This window comes from Limanda limanda, chromosome 21 (genome assembly GCF_963576545.1).
Source record: "Limanda limanda chromosome 21, fLimLim1.1, whole genome shotgun sequence".
Classification (NCBI taxonomy): domain Eukaryota; kingdom Metazoa; phylum Chordata; class Actinopteri; order Pleuronectiformes; family Pleuronectidae; genus Limanda; species Limanda limanda.
In genome coordinates, this window is record NC_083656.1 from 12,907,600 (window position 1) to 12,925,892 (window position 18,293).

General features: G+C 42.1%; 1 protein-coding gene across 1 annotated transcript; it reads left to right on the forward strand.

The window, feature by feature from the left end:
- The first annotated feature begins 1,081 nt into the window (after positions 1 to 1,081).
- On the forward strand, positions 1,082 to 18,140 carry ace (angiotensin I converting enzyme (peptidyl-dipeptidase A) 1). The gene is made up of 25 exons (XM_061095288.1): positions 1,082 to 1,315; positions 4,568 to 4,735; positions 4,826 to 4,913; positions 5,785 to 5,928; positions 6,011 to 6,202; positions 6,631 to 6,728; positions 6,894 to 7,063; positions 7,232 to 7,455; positions 7,556 to 7,700; positions 8,325 to 8,423; positions 9,125 to 9,247; positions 9,335 to 9,540; positions 9,856 to 9,992; positions 10,275 to 10,433; positions 11,623 to 11,710; positions 11,984 to 12,127; positions 12,726 to 12,917; positions 13,360 to 13,457; positions 13,708 to 13,880; positions 14,265 to 14,488; positions 14,586 to 14,730; positions 14,876 to 14,974; positions 15,211 to 15,333; positions 15,676 to 15,869; positions 17,947 to 18,140. The coding sequence occupies exons 1-25, from the start codon at positions 1,082 to 1,084 to the stop codon at positions 18,138 to 18,140; spliced, it is 3,861 nt and encodes a 1,286-aa protein (XP_060951271.1).
- The last annotated feature ends 153 nt before the right edge of the window (positions 18,141 to 18,293 follow it).

An 18,293-nucleotide genomic window follows, 5' to 3' on the forward strand; every position in this document is an offset into this window, starting at 1 on the left:
GATATAGCTTTTCCTATTAAATCTGCACTTCACCTTCTGTGTACGATAACCTCATTTGACCTTCAAGGATTCCGTTGGTATAACAGCGAGAGCAACTCAGTAAACTTGGCCAAATTACTAAGCAATGAATAGAGAGAAAAAATGCACATGTGTTTCTTCTCCTCACATGGAGATAATACCTCCCCCCCCGATCCCTTTACTTTAATGACTACTCCTCAAAGCCAAACAGGAACAAGACAGACGAGTGGAGACAGCTTCCACTGTTTGACAGCGCTCATCTCTCTCGGTTTTTCCGCAGGGGTTTGACTAACAGGATTCTTGCAGGAGTTTGATTTTGCCATTGTTTGTTGCATTGCAAATGTTTTCTTTCCTCTCATTGGGGCGACGTGGCTGTGCTGCATAAAGCCTGGATTCTGCATAAAAGGCGATCGAACACCCTTTCACCGTTTTGTGCTTCCATCTCACTTTTCCTGCTAATCTCTTGCAGCCTTTTCAGTCTTCAGTCCTGTCGACCCTTCCTATTTGATTCCCCCTGTCCCTTCTCTCTTTAATTCCCCCTCTCTTTATAACTCCCCCCTCCTGCTGTTGTCTCCAAGCTGAAGGAGGGAACTGAGAGCAAAGTATGTGGAGTCCCTCCCCAGACACTCACCCACAGAGCTGGTTTCAGTGGAGCCTCCACTCTACAGGCAGGCAGACAGGCGGACTGAGCTGCAGTGTCATATCTTATCTCTCATCTTCAACAGCAACCTAGATCTGATCAAGGATAATGGCGCAATCTCAATCCCGGCAGGCTGGTGGACGGGAGGAGGAGGGGATGAATATGCCCAGTGCTGTAAAGTGGTGAGAGGGACGGCTGCAGTAAAGTGTGGGCTGGGTTAAACTGGCACTTAAAAAGAAGCTCGCTTTGGCTTCTGTGCATTTCACCAGCAGCCGGGCTGGGAGGCAGATCAGGGAGCAGTGAAAAGAGTAGATGATATAACCGCTCCAGGGCAAAGGCTGCGTGCTCTCACTTCATTAAAGCAAGTGTTTTTTAGCCCTAAGTCCTCCACATTAAGTTTTCTTTCTTTGGTGGCTGCCAGCCATGGGCACTGGTATGGACAGGTTTCTGTGGTCTGTGCTGCTGCTGCTGCCAGCCATTGGACTCTGTGTGGCTCTGCCAGGGAGCTGGCTGCCAGGGGAATATGCAAACAACAAGGAGGATGCTTTGAGGTTCCTCGATAACTACAACGACACTGCCGAGGAGGTGTTATTCCTCAGCGTCTCCGCCAGCTGGAACTACAACACCAACATTACAGACCTCAACTCCAAGCTTCAGGTAGGACCTCTCCTGGAGTCTTGAAGTTAAAGGTTGACGCCTTAGCTGAACCTTCCTCTCATGCTGACAATAATTCGGCCCATTTAGATTAGTTTTTTGCCGCGCTGGCACCTCATCACCACAAATGCATGTGTGGTCAAGGGTTTCTGTGGAGCTTAGCCCTGCCTGATTTGGAGATCACTCCTATTCATGTCTCTCCAGGTTTACATGCTCAGCTTCCTCCCAATGGAGCCAACTCAGCTTGTGTGTCAGAGAAAATAGAAAACTGATTTGAACGCCTGTTGCGCGACCGTCTTCAAGCTTTGAATACATTTCCGTGGGGGGCTTGTGTGCTATTATGTTTATTTAGTAGTTTAAAGGTCTGTTGATATTTTCTACATAATACAGGTTCTCCTGCAGTAAGAGTCTCTGTGGTCCAATGTGACAATAACTGCAATTGATGAAATGCCTCTGTGTTGGGGGAATTTCAAAATGCAACTTAGATTAAATGCAAATTTCAGCCTCAACTCACCATGTGGCTGAGCAGTAAAAAAAGAGATAGGGAGAGCAGATACCGGCATGAAGCAGGAGAAAAGTAGTTCCAAGCAGCAATCAATAAAACCGCAGAGAACAGAACAAGTGCACTCAGTCCACACACATTCCTCCCTCTTATGTGCTTGGACAGCTGTCACAGCAGGACTTCACTACGCTGGGATCTTGTCAGCTAATCGACTGAACAGATGTAACCACACCAGTGTCGACAGGGTCAGGCTGCAGAATGTGTTCTGCTCTCCAGCGTGCATCCGGGACGAAGAGAGAAAGATGAGGAGGCTCGTAGTCGCCATGCATGAGCGAGTTGTTTCTCTTTTCCTTGTCTTTTCAAAGATGGGATCAAAGTTAGTAAGAGCAATGAGCTACATCTGATCCGGCAGCCGGGGGGGGGGAGGGTTGGTGGTGTTAGGGAGGGCGTGGCCATTCAGCTCCACAGACACAATTTCAAACGTTGACGTTTCACTTTAAATCCATCAAATAGAAATGATTCAAATAAACCGGAGTAGCATCGCAATTATTTAAATATTATACTCCACCCACACGCACGAAGTTAACATGAAACAACATGTACACACAGGTTTGCATTGATTTTGATTCACTCTGGACAGCTTCACCAAAACCTTATCCCTCACAATGTCTAACCTCTAACCTCTGACCTTATCCTAACCACATTTCACATCTTAACACTAACCTGAACCAAAAGCTCAGAAACAAAGTTTTGCTTCATTAGGAAGGGCTTTGAACCCCAGGAGGTTTACTGGTCCTTACAAGGTTGGTGCTTATGCTGAAAAAGGTCCTAAGGAGGTAACAAAACGATTCGGGCACACACATGCACGAACAAACTCACGCACTCCGGCCTCGTCAGCCCATGCAGAAGTGACAGTGTAGAGGATCAAACAGAATACGGATCAGTTCACAGGCTTCTAATCATGCTGAATATGAAAGTAGAAATCAGCGACTGACATCCTTTGAACCCCAGAATAAAATACCAGCCGCCTTCACGTGTCACAATCAGACCAGTCATTAATTTCACTGCGTATCGCCATTTTTTTATGTGACTGGAATATGAAGTTTCAGAGCTTTTATTCTGAGGTGAGTTAGGGAGAAAGGTTTAAAATTCAAAAACTCTGGATACGTTTCACTCAAACTATTAAATACTAACTTTAATGTATTTAACTGGAAAGAACAGTTGCACACACAGGTTATGTTTTAAAAGAGTGAACGAGTAAGAAGAATTTTTAATGGGCAAGACAGTGTAACATTTATACAACACACCTTGCAGCTTGTGTAACAGAAAGACCTTGAGTGAAAGAAGCTGAGGAAAAAGGCGTTTTCGGCCTTATCTTTATTATTTGCAGAGAACAGGATTATCTGAGTGGACAGGCAGTTGTAGGAAGGCTGGAAAAAACGATTATGAAAAAGACAGAGATTGAGAGGAAGCGCACAAAGGTCAGAGTTAATATCTCAACTCACTGTCACCAGTGTTCCCTCCTGCAGCCTGTTATTTCAGTGTCGGCTCGACGACAGAATGAAAACATAAAACAGGACTGAAGCTACAGCTCTGTCAACTTAGGTCAACTTAACAGTTTGATAAGACTCATCGTATCGAATTGCAATGCTTTTTCTTCTTCTGGGAAATAAAACAGCATGTGTGTCATGTTGTGCTGTGACAATGCAGCAGCAGTTCATCATTGCAATGTTCAGCACACACCATCCATGCAGCATCCCACAGCAGCCTTGACTCCGTCCAGCACTGACATTATACACTGAAAAGGTGCATATGTCGTGTGTGACCTTCCAGATTGCCATAAAGAAAAACTCCCACTTGAGCGACAAAGGCTTTTTGTTCGAATAATTTCCTTTGCACGGGGTTGTTTTGCAGCAAGGTCCTTGTTCCTTATCGATCCCAGAGGAACGATGTGTTGGAACAACTATTTAGGAACACAAATGAAGACATGTTGACAGAGTTGAATTCTAGGACTGAGACTGTGATGCTCTATGAGGCAATGTAGTTCACTGCTAAGACCAGTAAACTAGAAAAACGACAAATTATGTTGTGAGTAAGAGTCTAAGCTTATCCAAAGTTCAACAAGAGTCTGCACGTCTGTATCTTATTGCATTGTCATCCATCCAGCATTTGTTGAGACATGTCAAGTGTCAAACTGCCAGTAAACGAAAAGTCCGGGAGTAACCAAAATCGGTCGGATTCAACCTGTACAATGTCTGCATGAAATTTGTGCCAGTCAATTAGAATAGGTGAAACCCCGAGCACTGGAGGGAAAGGCCGAGGATAAATAAACTCATTCAGATTCATCCTCTGAGCACCATGAATCGCCCTCCCAAATTTAATAGCAATCAATTGAATGGTTGTGAAGAAATTTCAGTAAAAACCTGAATAATAGAACCGGACAAAACATCTGGGGGTCACCACCATCATTAGAGGTCATACTCTGAGAAACATGAAAATCTGTACAAAGTTTCATGGTCAACCATCCAATGCTTGTCAACATGTCTGATATGGGCATACTCACGCTACGTTGCAAAAATGGCTTTGATGATACAGGAAAACAACACAGTCTTGTCACTGGGGGCAACATTTGCTTGTAAAAACAGACTTGAAGACTTATATTAAATATTGAATAAATATTTGCTTCCACCTTGGCAGACTTGGAGAGATCCGACACATCACTGTCATTCACTTCCTTCTCCTCTCCCCATTAGGTAAATGCATCACTTGATGAGCAGGCGTTCGCTGAAGCCTGGGGCAAGAAGGCCAAGGTGGTCTTCTCTCCCGAGGTCCTCAACTCGCTCATTGCAACAGACAGGAAACTGATGGCAAATATCATGCTACTGGGCGTTGCCAATCTGCCAGTGGAAGAAAGAAAGGAGGTTTGTTTTTATATCATCTGGTAGGAAAATTTGCTTTGTGATTTTTTGAAGATGAAAGAATCTACTCACGTCTCTTTTTCTTGTCCGCAGTACAACACCATTCTCAGTAACATGGACAATATTTACTCAACAGCCAAGGTCCATGTGGACCCAAACATAAGCTGGAGCCTGGAACCTCGTGAGTATGCGCAGAACAAAAAATACTGGGCCTGAGGCTGAACATGCACACATCTTACAATACAGACGTCAATATGTTCCCTGAAAGAAACAGGAACACAGCAGCGTTAGAGGAATATGTTTCAAGTAGCGTGGAGGGGGAAGTCTATAGGAACAAAAACAGATGTAAGTGGTTGAGATGTTATCGGCTCTTGGAAAAGTAACAGGATGAGCAAAATCACTTCAGAGAGGTCTCCAGAGGAAGTGGTATGGATGTGCCCACGAGCGTCGAGTAAGACGCGGCAGAAACAACATCAGCGGCTTTTAAGACTTTCAGACATGCATTGTGAACAATGACCGCCTGCTTTGTCGGGAACAGCTCCCAGAAATAATTGTGAGAAAATCTTGCCAACACACACACACAATACGACGAGTGGAGCAAAAAGTGGTAAAAGAAGAGGTTGGAAACATAAATAACCTCATCAAGGTGCAGTACCCACGATAATGGTTGGTTTAATCCTAGAAACACACTGGAGCAGGGTTACTCAAAGTATGAGGCGCACCCTGTCACTGAAATAACAAACAGACTGTCAGCTATCTCCGTTTCCACCATTCCAACTATCTCAAGTGCTCCTCAGCTTCACCTTTTTCCTATTCCTGGCACTTTAAAGTCAAATGTTGTTTTACACTCGGAGTATCATGGAGTTGTCATAAGTCAGAGCTAATCTCTTGGATAAATGTGTGTCTATTCTGGCCTTTTCCTGTTGATAGAGCGTGGAGCACGAAGTCATCTAAACACGGATGAATCTTAATTGTTTTGGGGGAAATCTAGATATTTTTGCCATTCTCTTAATGACTTAGGGTGTGTTGCATTTTTTTAAATCGTTTTGCAGATCTTACGGATATCATGGCCAACTCCAGAAGCTACAAGAAACTGCTGTACGCGTGGGAGGGCTGGCACAACGCATCAGGTGTACCTCTCATGAAGCTCTACCCCACGTTTGTAGGGCTCAGCAACAAAGCTGCTCAAGCTGATGGTAAGATCTTCCACTTCACCTTTGCTATTGAAAGTATAAAAAAAAAAATACAGAAAGAACACAAACATTCTGTCCTGTTTAGGGTTTGCCGACACTGGAGCGGACTGGCGTTCATGGTACGAGACTGAGACCTTTGAAGAGGATTTAGAGAAACTCTACAGGACCATTGAGCCCCTCTACCAGAACCTGCACGCCTTTGTGCGTCGCCAGCTCTACAACCAGTACGGACCCAAGTACATCAACCTTAAAGGACCCATCCCTGCCCACCTGCTAGGTACAGCACATCATATGTTGCTAACTTTGATAGGTGGGATTGGGGGTAGATTTAGATTTTATATCACCTTCTCTGTAAATATTTAAGTAACATCAGACTGGTTGTTAAAAAGGTTATTTTATAGCATTTTACTGTATTAATTTGAACTTAGATTTTAGTTCAAATTTTCTTAATAAAGCGTAAATGCCATAAAAATGCCATAAGATAGTTAAATTGTTTTCCTTAATCTGAACATTATTTCTGTCCATCTCTTTATTCTCCATTCTTAGCGGCAACAAATGTAAATTCATAAATTAGCCTATAAAGTAATTAGGAATGGGGTTTGATAATATTATATCAAAATATGAATCCGATTCCATATCTGCTTGTCGAATCTGAATCCTGTCACAGTATGTTTTCACAGAGTGTTTTTTCTTCCTAACCCTCAGGAAATATGTGGGCCCAGACCTGGAACAATATCTATGGTATGATGATCCCGTTTCCTGACAAACCCAACATTGATGTGACTGATGAGATGGTCAGACAAGTAAGTGTGTTGGAAAGACTTTCTCCCACTGTGACGGAATATAGGAAAATTCATTGATTTGTTCTTGACCTCAAATCAGGAATATCTACTTGTTTCTCTCTGTAGGGAATTGTGGTTTTGTCACATTGCTCTGAGGTGGAGTGTGTAACTGTTTCCTCTTCACAGGGCTACAACGCCACACACATGTTTCGTGTGGCCGAGGAGTTCTTCACTTCTCTGGGTTTGGAGCCGATGCCTCAGGAGTTCTGGGATGGATCCATGCTGGAGAAGCCTGAGGGTCGAGAGGTGGTGTGCCATGCGTCTGCCTGGGACTTTTACAACCGCAAAGACTTCAGGTACAATGTAGCATCAAGTTAATTATTCACTGTGTCATCAGTTCATGCAGTGTACAGCTTAAATATTTACTTATATTACTTGCCAAAAAGATCCTCACATCCACAGTGTATAGCACTCAGACCTGTTGCCCTTTTTAGTTTCTTATTTTGATGCTTCATTCGATTTAGGATCAAGCAGTGCACCACAGTGACGATGGAGCAGCTCTTCACTGTTCACCATGAGATGGGGCACGTTCAGTATTACCTGCAGTACAAGGACCTGCCTGTGGGCTACCGTCGCGGAGCCAACCCTGGTTTCCACGAGGCTATTGGGGACGTTCTGTCTTTATCAGTGTCCACGCCCAAACATCTTAAAACCATTGGCCTGCTGAAAACTGATGCCTCCGACCCTGGTAAAGAGACTTAAACAGAAAGAAACTATATAACTATATAATATTAATCCACTCAAACACTGTCTCTTTTTCATGCTGCATTGGTTTTTTTTCTCTACAGAAAGTGATATCAACTACCTGTTGAAGATGGCTCTGGAGAAGATTGCCTTCCTTCCCTTTGGCTACCTCATCGACCAGTGGAGGTGGGGCGTGTTCAGTGAAAGCACTCCTCCAGATGGCTACAACTCTGATTGGTGGTACCTCAGGTAGGAGAAATATACTTACAAAATATTTCGCAAATTTGGGGGGAAAACACATTTGCTTTCTTACTAAACTTTAGATGAGAGGAGCAATACATGCTCAGTCGATCCAGAGCAACAGTATCATTCATTTGGGGTAATGCTTATGTCCACCGGATGAATTTAAGTCCAATATTCCCTCTCTGTTTGCTCTGTTTTTGGTCTCCACCATCTCCTAACTGAATAGAGCTCTATCTTATAAATGCAAATCTGTGTTTGATTGGTAAACTGCTGTTTGGTGCTGAGCAGATAGTGTGCAGTGCATTTTAAAAGCACGTTACTGCTGAAAACAGACTGCTGTGACCAAAACCAACCAACTATGAAAGCAGAGAGAGTGAACCAGCTTTTCGGGTGAATTTGCAGTCAGTGGGAACAGTAGAAAACAGCGGTTGCACTACCAGAATGCAAACTGAGGTGTATTCGTGTGTCCGTGAAGTGAGGTGTTGCAGGAAAGAGAGCACACATACCCAGCTGATACTTAACAACAATAAATAACGGTTGATTTATTTCTTATTTCTAGGACTTATGTAACCGCATGCCAGCGTGCACTGTTTTGTCTCATCTGTTTCTTATTTCTTGTTTTCTTTAAAGGACAAAATATCAAGGCATCTGTCCACCCATCAGACGTAACGCGGAACACTTTGATCCTGGGGCAAAATTCCACATCCCTGGGAACACACCGTACATCAGGTAGCATCATGGTTTCCCCACACCACCGTGTAACAGCAGGGGATAAAGATAATTGTGTGAACAAAAAATTGGCAGAAAAGAATGGCTGGCGATCCGAGGATTGATGGCCTGTGTGTGAAATCCTGTCATTTGGTTGTGGTTTTAAACAACTCAACAACCCCACAATAGCAGGAAGCTTGTTGCAGAGGCAGGGGACCTTATTATAAAAGTATCTGACCACTTTTTCTTAAACTGTGTGGAAAGACAGTTAGTCAAACGCACATTTAGTCAAACAAACAAAGACACTCTTATGATGTTAAAGTATCAAGCCGTTTGAAAGATTTTAGAATTTCTAGAAATATAATGAAAATATGAAAAAATAATCTGTCTATATCTATAAGTAGATGACTAATTTGAATTCCTTCTTAGCCTTATACTTGGCTTAGCGACTGCACATAATAAATCAGATACTAAAGGCTACAGCTAGCAGGCATATTTTTATATTATATAATAAAAGGAAATAAATATCATATGTAAGGCTACGCCAAAAGTCGGTAAGGAAGGTAAAAAACAGATCCTATTATTTGTTATTATTATTATTTTGGTGTAGTATTATTAAGTATTTAATAATATTTTCCTTGTGTACTTTTTAGAAAATGTTTGAAGAAGAGGAATATAGTGAATGTGGTGCACTGAAGAGATGACAATCTTTCCCCCTGTAGGTATTTTGTCAGCTTCATCCTGCAGTTCCAGTTTCATCAAAAATTATGCGAAGCAGCCAATCACACTGGTCCTCTGCACACATGTGACATCTACCAGTCCAAAGAAGCAGGCGCCATCTTGAAGTACGGGATTGAATTATCTTGTTCACAAACAACCATAATGCTTAATGAGATCAGTAAAGATGAATAATTTCTGTTTACCTCCAACAGGAAAGTTCTCCAGTCTGGCTCTTCCCAGCCTTGGCCTGTTGTGCTCCAGGAGGCCATAGGCACCAACAAGATGGATGCTAGCGCACTGATGGAATACTTTGACCCCATTGTTAAGTGGCTTGAAAAGCAAAATGTGAAAGAGGAATTGGGATGGTCTGACTTCGACTGGGTTCCACCCGTCCCTAAGGGCTACCCGGCGGATATCGGTAAGACGGAACCGTCAGCACATACAATAGTAGCAATCAAAATTACCGGTAAAGTAACAAATAACAAGGAGATTTGATGCATCTGTTTTTCTGCCTTAGTCAGATTTCTCACAGTCTGATCAAAGATTTTCTCTTCACACACACAAACAGAACAGTTGTCTTCTACATTTGACGCATTAAAATATGAAAACCCCCACATTGTAATCATAATTCGCTAAAATGTGATGGCGTTTTCCGGCCTTTTATTACACGTGTCTTTATTTACAGCGTGCCTCCTGCATTTGAGCTGATTTCTCCTTCTCTTTGTTTACCCAGGCAAGAATACAGACGAGCTCGACGCAACAACGCTTCTGGACGAGTACAACAGCACAGCTGAGGTTGTGTGGAACGCCTACACCGAGGCCTCTTGGAAGTACAACACCGACATCAATGAAGCCAATAAGGAAACGATGGTGAGACCCTCTGACCGACTCCACTATGATTACCTGAACATTGAATCAATCAATAAAATGATCGTTAATCAAAACAATGTGTCAATTAATCAATTATTGATTGAGTCAGTGAGTCACTAATCAATGCATGTATGCATAACTCTATTTAACTTTTGAACTTTAACCTATACACCTCTTTGTTCATCTTTAAACCAGTGCATCCATCCATTTAATCACACTGCTTCCATTTGCCACATAATGTTTGAACAGGAAGATTAAAGAGTTTTCATTATTCCTCTCTAGCTTGAAAAAAGCCTGGAGATGGCAGCCCACACCCTGGAGTATGGACAGAAGGCCCGTCAGTACGACACCACGGACTTCCAGGACGGTTCGGTGAAACGCATCATCAAAAAACTCAGCGACATCGAACGTGCCGCACTTCCCCCTGCAAAGCTCGAAGAGGTGTTGATGAAATGGTTTTAGTTTAGCATATTTTTATCAAAGACTTGTGGGGGACGTGAATTGTTGCGCATCACAGAGGGCAAACATTTGCAAGTGGTTCCCACAACAAATAATCAACAAGGTGGATGCAACAGGAAAGCAGACAACATATAATAGTGATAACCCATATACAGACATTTTCGGTGGTAGACATCATCTTCTTAGCCAGCAAACAAGAAAAATGGCAGCTATTGTAGCACAGAATACACAAATTAGCTTTTTTATATCTAATGTCCTTCATCTGCTGCCAAGTGAAGTACTTATACTGATGCTGCCTAAATAATGTCTATAATGAAATCACAAAGTTTACAAAAGAAAAGCCTTTTTAAGTTTATGTTACTTTTCTAATTACCCTTAATTGACTGAACAATTAGTCTAACATTAGCCAGTGGGCTGTGCAGCGTCATTAAGGCTATTAAGTACATTTTTCATAATTACATTTTGATGAAAGCTCCAAGGTTATCAAGTGGCTAATGTTTGGCTAACTTGAGCTGGGGAGATTAGACAAATGTTAATTATTACCCCATTAAATAAACTAAACACAAATGAGTCAATGAGAACAATTTAATTGTACTGTTTTTTACTTGGGAAGAGCTTTGTGTGTGTGTGTGTCTGTGTGTGTGTGTGTGTGTGTGAGAGCGGGGCAAAAGATTCGACGGGGCAGAAGACTCGCTAAAATGCACAACTGAATGACTTAAATTCCATGCACACAACTACTATTATTCCAATTAAATGTATCCTGCATATATATAGTGAAAAGACTGAAAGGGTCAGCACATATGCTTCTGTAGAGAGATTGTAAAAATAGTTAATATTTTGAGAAAGAACAATGGAATTAGAGGAAAGAGGAAGATACATGAGGGTTAGTGTTCAGGTGACTGAGTCGGAGCACATGTCTCTTGTGCCATTATGCACAGTGTTGATCGACTCACTAAGCCATAAATTTAAATTTCCCTTTTTGCTGCTGTCATTAGGAAGAAAATAATAATAATAATAGGTCTCCTTTTTTTTAAGACACTTTCACTTTTTGTCTTGCACACTCATACCCTCGCCCCTCTATTTGAGCCACTATAGAGAGCACCTGCAGAAATGTGATTGCTGATGATTTTTGCTGTGATCTAATTTTTGCCGGACACTTTTATTTTGTCAGTACAACACTCTCCTGTCCAACATGGAGACCAAGTACAGTGTGGCTGAGGTCTGCAGGGATGATGGGACTTGCCACCCATTGGATCCAGGTAAGACTATGCCTATATCTTTAAGTGTCATACATTAAGTTAATAAGGAAGTAGAGCAGTGCAGTACTTTATTGAAAAGTATTGTTTGATAATTGTACATTATTACATAAAGCTACCTTAAAATAATATATTACCGATAAAAGGTGCTGTAATTGTCACTTTACAGGGATATGCAAAGTATTTAACAAGAAAACCTGAAAACACAATTTAAAAGACATTGTGCTCTGCTACACTGTAAAGTACCGTTGCTGTAATAACTTTGCTGTGTTTCAGATCTCCAGAAGATCATGGCAGAGTCCAGGGATTATGACGAGCTGTTGTTTGCCTGGAAGGGATGGAGAGACTCTGCAGGAAAAGTGCTTCGTCAGGATTACAAGAGATATGTTGAACTGGCCAACGAAGCTGCCACACTCAATGGTATGTGACCTCAAGTGGATCCTCTTAAATCCATCTTCTCCCTCATCTATTTTGAAACATATATCCAAACCATCTTTAGATCAGATCAGCAGAGAGAAGTGAGAAGCGGAGTTGCTCTGAGGACAAAGATAATGTGGTCAGGTTAAAGTGTTGCAATTAAAGGGCCATTGTTGAACAGTTCCATCAGTAGGCCTCATATAGAGATTTAAATGAGATTATTGATACAGGTTTCATGTCCATAGACTAAATATGCAACTACTACAAGCGGATTGTTAGCTTAGCTTAGCACAAAGAGAGGAAACTGAGAGAAACAGCTAGCATGGCCCTGTCCAGTGATAACATAATCGGCCTACCAGCAACTTGGAATTGGCAAAGCTAGTTTTGGACTTAAGCAATGCTATCTTCTGACTTAGCAAGGCCAAATTTGGACTTAGCTAGGCTAGCTTTGGACTTAACAAGGTCCGTATCAAACTAATAGGAGGACATAAACAAGAAGTACTCTTGCTTCATAAGCAGTATTGCTCATAAGACATGATAGCTAAAAACTCAGCACTACCTGCATTACCAACCTTGTGTTTATCCGTGGTACTCTCCACAGGTCATGCTGACAATGGGGCCTCCTGGCGCTCCCTGTATGAAACCCCAACTTTTGAGGAGGACCTGGAGAGTCTGTGGAAGGAGCTGGAGCCTCTCTATCTGAATGTGCATGCCTATGTTCGCAGGGCTTTGTACAAAAAGTACGGCGCCGAGCACATCAACCTGAAGGGACCCATCCCTGCTCATTTGCTCGGTAGGTAACAAAATTTAAATTTCTTTGAAAGAGCAGCAGCAGCTTTTTGGAAATTATTCCATGAAGCGAGAGCCTCCAGAAATGTGTTTTGATTATACCAGGCTGTCAGGAGCTGAGGCTGAGGTCACTTAAGCCAGTATTTCATTATGGAATCCAAAGGATTTTAACACTACAGCCAAAAACTCTCCCTTCGTGTGAGAGCATACTCCCATAGATATTCTGTCATTGGCTGTAGAAGTATTTGGGTTTAGATGGGATTTAATTTGCTTTCAGAGGCATCAAGCATGAGATAGCGTTTGACAGTTCCTCACAATTAGGGATTGGAATGACCCACAGTCATAAATCCTACTTGGTTAAACACTGTCAGAGCAGAAGATGACTTGCCCCATAACTTCTCAGACTTCAAAATGTGAAATATCAATGCTGTTTTCTGTCCTTTCAGGTAACATGTGGGCACAGACGTGGTCTGGCATCATGGATTTGGCTATCCCCTATCCAGATGCCACGCAGGTTGACGCCACACCAGCCATGGTGGCACAGGTGAATGGACTCATGAAGCAGCTGTTGCATATTGATCACATCTGCACACATGAATAACCGAGGACTCAATCACTTTCTCCCGCAACTCACATCACAGCTGTAGGATTAGTTTGTTTCAGTTAAAATGAGACTCAAAGTGGACGCTGATGCAGAATGTAGATAAATACACAGGATTTTAACTGCATTAAATAAATGCAGTGTCGTTGTTTCTTTTTCTGCTTGTTGATTATCTTTCTTTTTCCTTGTTCAGGGCTGGGATGCCATCAGAATGTTTAAGGAATCAGACATTTTTTTCACCTCTCTTGGTTTGATACCAATGCCACAAGAGTTCTGGGACAAGTCCATGCTGGAGAAGCCGTCTGACGGACGTAAGGTCGTGTGCCATGCGTCGGCATGGGACTTCTACAACCGGAAAGACTTCAGGTTAATCCTCAGTTAAATTTTTTCTGTGATCCTAATTGATTGGTAGGCCCTTAGCAGTGTTCTGATAGTCTGTTTTTTATTCATTGTAAATCAAATATATGTACAATACTTCTAATAATTAGAATAAGGTCTTATTTGCAAATAACACCTGAGTACAGCATAACTAATTATAGAGATAAGACAGAGAGCGAGAAAATCACAGACATTCTTAAAAGTGATGCAGAATTCAAAGTCACAATTCATCCGTTGGAATGAAAACGCCACAGTCCTGTCAAGTAAAGCAGCCCAAAGTTATTTATAAGAATGAGTTACATCATTTTCCGTACAGAAATTGTCAGAGGTCTGGGTTCTTTGCTGTAATTATTGCCTTGTCTGTGTCTCCAGGATCAAACAGTGCACTGTTGTGACCATGGATGACCTGATCACGGTGCACCACGAGATGGGCCACGTCCAGTACTTCCTGCAGTACAAAGACCGGCCCGTGTCCTTCCGCGATGGGGCCAACCCTGGATTCCACGAGGCCATCGGCGACGTGCTGGCCCTCTCTGTGTCCACGCCCAAACACCTGCAGAGCATCGGCCTCCTGGACAAAGTTGAGAACAACCACGGTGGGGGACAATGACCACTAGGTGTTCTGCAGAAGAATGTTTTGTTGTAACATAAGTGTTCAGCTCATGGTTAAGGTGTTTCTCTCCTTTCCCCTAGAGAGTGAAATCAACTTCCTGATGAGCATGGCACTTGACAAGATCGCTTTCCTGCCTTTTGGCTACCTGATGGACCAGTGGAGATGGAAAGTATTCGATGGACGCATCCCATCCACTGAGTACAATAAGGAGTGGTGGAACCTCAGGTAAAGTTCACCAGCACTTTAACAACTGCCATATTCATTGTTTGTTAAATGGAAGGAAATGAACGAGTGGGTGGTTTATCGTTAAATGAATTATTCAACCCTGAATAAAATCCGTATTATACTCTTCCTTTATTTTGCGCTTCAGAATGAAATACCAGGGGCTGGTTCCGCCTGTAACTCGCACTGAGGATGACTTCGACCCCGGTGCAAAGTTCCACATCCCTGCTAATGTGCCCTACGTCAGGTAAATTCTCCTGACGGAACAAACCACTAGCTGATAATTGAGTCCAGATAGACTGCTTCAACTCACTCTAATCAGCCGGTGATAAGATATAAATGTGGTAAAACATAATGTGCACTTACCCACATGGCTCACAAAAAAAATCAATCGCCATTACGAGCAATTGAGGACACAGCTCCAGCTTGTGTTTCGTTGTGTTTTGTTGCGGTCGTGACAGTACTTTGCTGAACTTCCACCAGGTACTTTGTGAGCTTCATCGTCCAGTTCCAGTTCCACCAGGCTCTGTGTAACGCTGCCAACCAAACTGGGCTTCTCCATAACTGTGATATCTATAAATCTAAAGAAGCTGGGAAGCTGCTCGGGTTAGTACACACACATTCACCCAGAAGTGCAACCGCTGGACATTTTTCCATAAAAGAAACAGTGAAACATGAAAGACATCAGAACAGTCAAATCTTCACCATTAAAGAAATATACATTCGTACCAGAACTGACCAAGAGAAGAATGTATAGCATGTTTTATTTCTTATTTTATAAAGAAATTACATAACTGTGACACTGGCGTTAGACAGCTGAAAGATTGTAAGTGCAGGCAGTGAAAACGCTCTTCATACCATGTGTGTAATTATCTCTAGAACACACTCTTGCTACTGATCCCTGTCTTCCCCGACCTGCTCCCTGACCTGTGTTGTTGTTGTTTGCAGTGACGTGATGAAGCTGGGCTTCAGTAAGCCCTGGCCCGAGGCAATGACCATGATCACCGGCCAGCCCAAAATGAGTGCCAAGCCACTCATGCAGTATTTCAAACCTCTGATTGACTGGCTGGAGGTAGAGAACAACAAGAACAACGAAATTCGCGGGTGGCCCGAGTACGCCTGGCAACCATCAAGTATGTCCAGCACATGCAAGGCATCCACACACTTTAATACTTCATATGCATGAGTCTATTTACTTGAGGTTTGTGTGAAGCAAGCTTTCTAATCTACCAGCCAAATGGTTCTTGAACTCCTTCCCAGAAAAAGGCTCACAGGGGCCTTCATTTTGTGATTCCCCTCTGCTGCATCATACAGTGAAATCAATCTGCGGCTCCTCTTGTTTTACTGATGAGATCCTGCTGAAAGGATGTTTAACAGATTAGATTAATGAGATTCTTAGCAACGAGCGCTGGGAAGAGATAGATGCACAAAGGAGACCACAGCTGTTGTTGGAGAGATCGAGAAAGTAGATCATTAAATGTGAAAATATCTCCTTTATCTAAATAGGAGTTTTTTTTCCTTCAGATGACTTTTGCTGGCTTCAATTTTTATTAGGTGGCATTTACAGGATACTCAAACATTTGAGACATATGTTTGTCAGGATTATTGAGTGTTAGCAACTGCAGCAATGAGCTCCATAGAGGCAGCAGTTTAAAGATTTAGACATGTTGAATGAAAAACTAAGAAAAGTAGCATCTTGTCTCAAGTGTACTTTTGTGTTTTTTCCTGATAGTTTGCAGACAACGTCAGTAGAGACCAGAACAACAGAATATTTATACCCACTCTGGTGCGTCTTTGGTCTTGAATATTTATTTTATGAATTGGGCTCTTGTTGAACACTGACATTTACATGTTGGTGGTATCTGGCGCTGTAAAGGTAACTATTACGCTTTCATGAAAGAAAAATAAATTCTCAAGGCTCAATTTCGTTTTATATCCATTTATGTTCAACCAGGGGCGTTTCTAGGATTGAAAGAAAGGGGGGGCTTAGCCCCTAAGGATGCTGAATATTTGCGCGCGCAGCGCAAAAAGAGTGTGATTTTTCTCTGTATCTTTGCTTGCATTCATTCAGTATAAGATAACAGAAGTTATCTGTCACCTCTGCTAAAGAATCTTCTTATATCCATCTGGTCAATGAATTGGATGATATACCGGTACAATAGCGTTATGAGGGACACTATGACATTTAGTTTTCACTAGCATTAACTGATTATAAACAAAAACATTCTATAGGCACTGATATTATTGTTTTAAAATACTAGAGATAGATATTAATGCAAAGAATAGAGAGCTGTCGATAGTTATTTCTTACATTTCAAATTTGCTCGTTCACACTCTTGCTCACTGGAGACATTTTCTAACAAAATAGCTAGCTAGCTAGCTTAGTGTTAACATAGCTCATTACAATATTCCCTTTCATTTGCCTCAAGTAAACCTAAATTTAAGCAGGTAACAATCGTTAACAACTACAGATAGTCACATTCTGTAACCACCTGTACTTACAATTTCACTCTGTGCATCATTTACTATGAGCTAAACTCCTTGGCTGTAATCCTGCTGTCTTGATGAGAGACGTTACTTGGCAGAGTGAGAAAGCCAGCGCAGCAGCAATGCAAGGTCCTAGTGCCCTGTCTTTTATTGTTAAGTATGATGAGAGGCTGTTGGATTGTAATTTTAAGTTGGAGAAAACATACAAAGCAGAAACGCACTCACATATGTAGCATGTTAGAGTTATAAATAACTTGTCCATGTGTAAAGCAATAGTTTAATAAAAAAAAAAAAAATTAAATTTTTTTTTTTTTTTAAATCCCAAAAATTATTTGGGGGGGCTGAAGAACATTTTAGGGGGGCTTCAGCCCCCCTAAAACAGGCCTAACGACGCCCCTGTGTTCAACCTTCATGAATTATTTAGCAAACAGTTTAAAATTTTGAAATGTAGAACACCTATACTGTAAACAGTCACCAGTGGGCGATCGAGAAGCTTTGGCTTCACTCTTCGGGAGCTTTATATTAAGTCTATCTTACTTTTTCAATGTTTAAATCGCTGCGTCAGGCTATCCCGCTTTTAAGTAGGCATTTGTGGACTAGCTCTGAAAATCACTGAACAACTCCCTCTTGTGTAGATTCGGCTGCTTTCCAAATATAAACATGCAAGTTCATGACAAACGATCAATCCTGCACGGCACTTACTCTGTATCTCGTCTGTCTGTCCAGCTACAGCTGAAACTAAAGCATCTACAGTGGACTTCCTGGGCATGAGCGTGAATGGCCCAGCTGCCGTAGCTGGACAGTGGGTCCTGTTGGCCATTGGCCTGGTCCTCCTTGTGGCCACCATCCTATTGGCCAACAAATACAGGAAGTCAAGGAAGCAGGGAAAGTCCTTATCCATGATGGAGCTCAAGCAAAAGGACTAGTCGTCAATGAAGGCTGAAGTAAGACTGGACTTACTGTAGGTGGAACAGTACCAACCTCAATGTGAATGCGTTTTGTGTACTGTACAATGCATATGATCAAATCTGCTTTTGTTTATGGTCTGCCTCCCTAGTCTTGTATATTTTCTTTGCCTA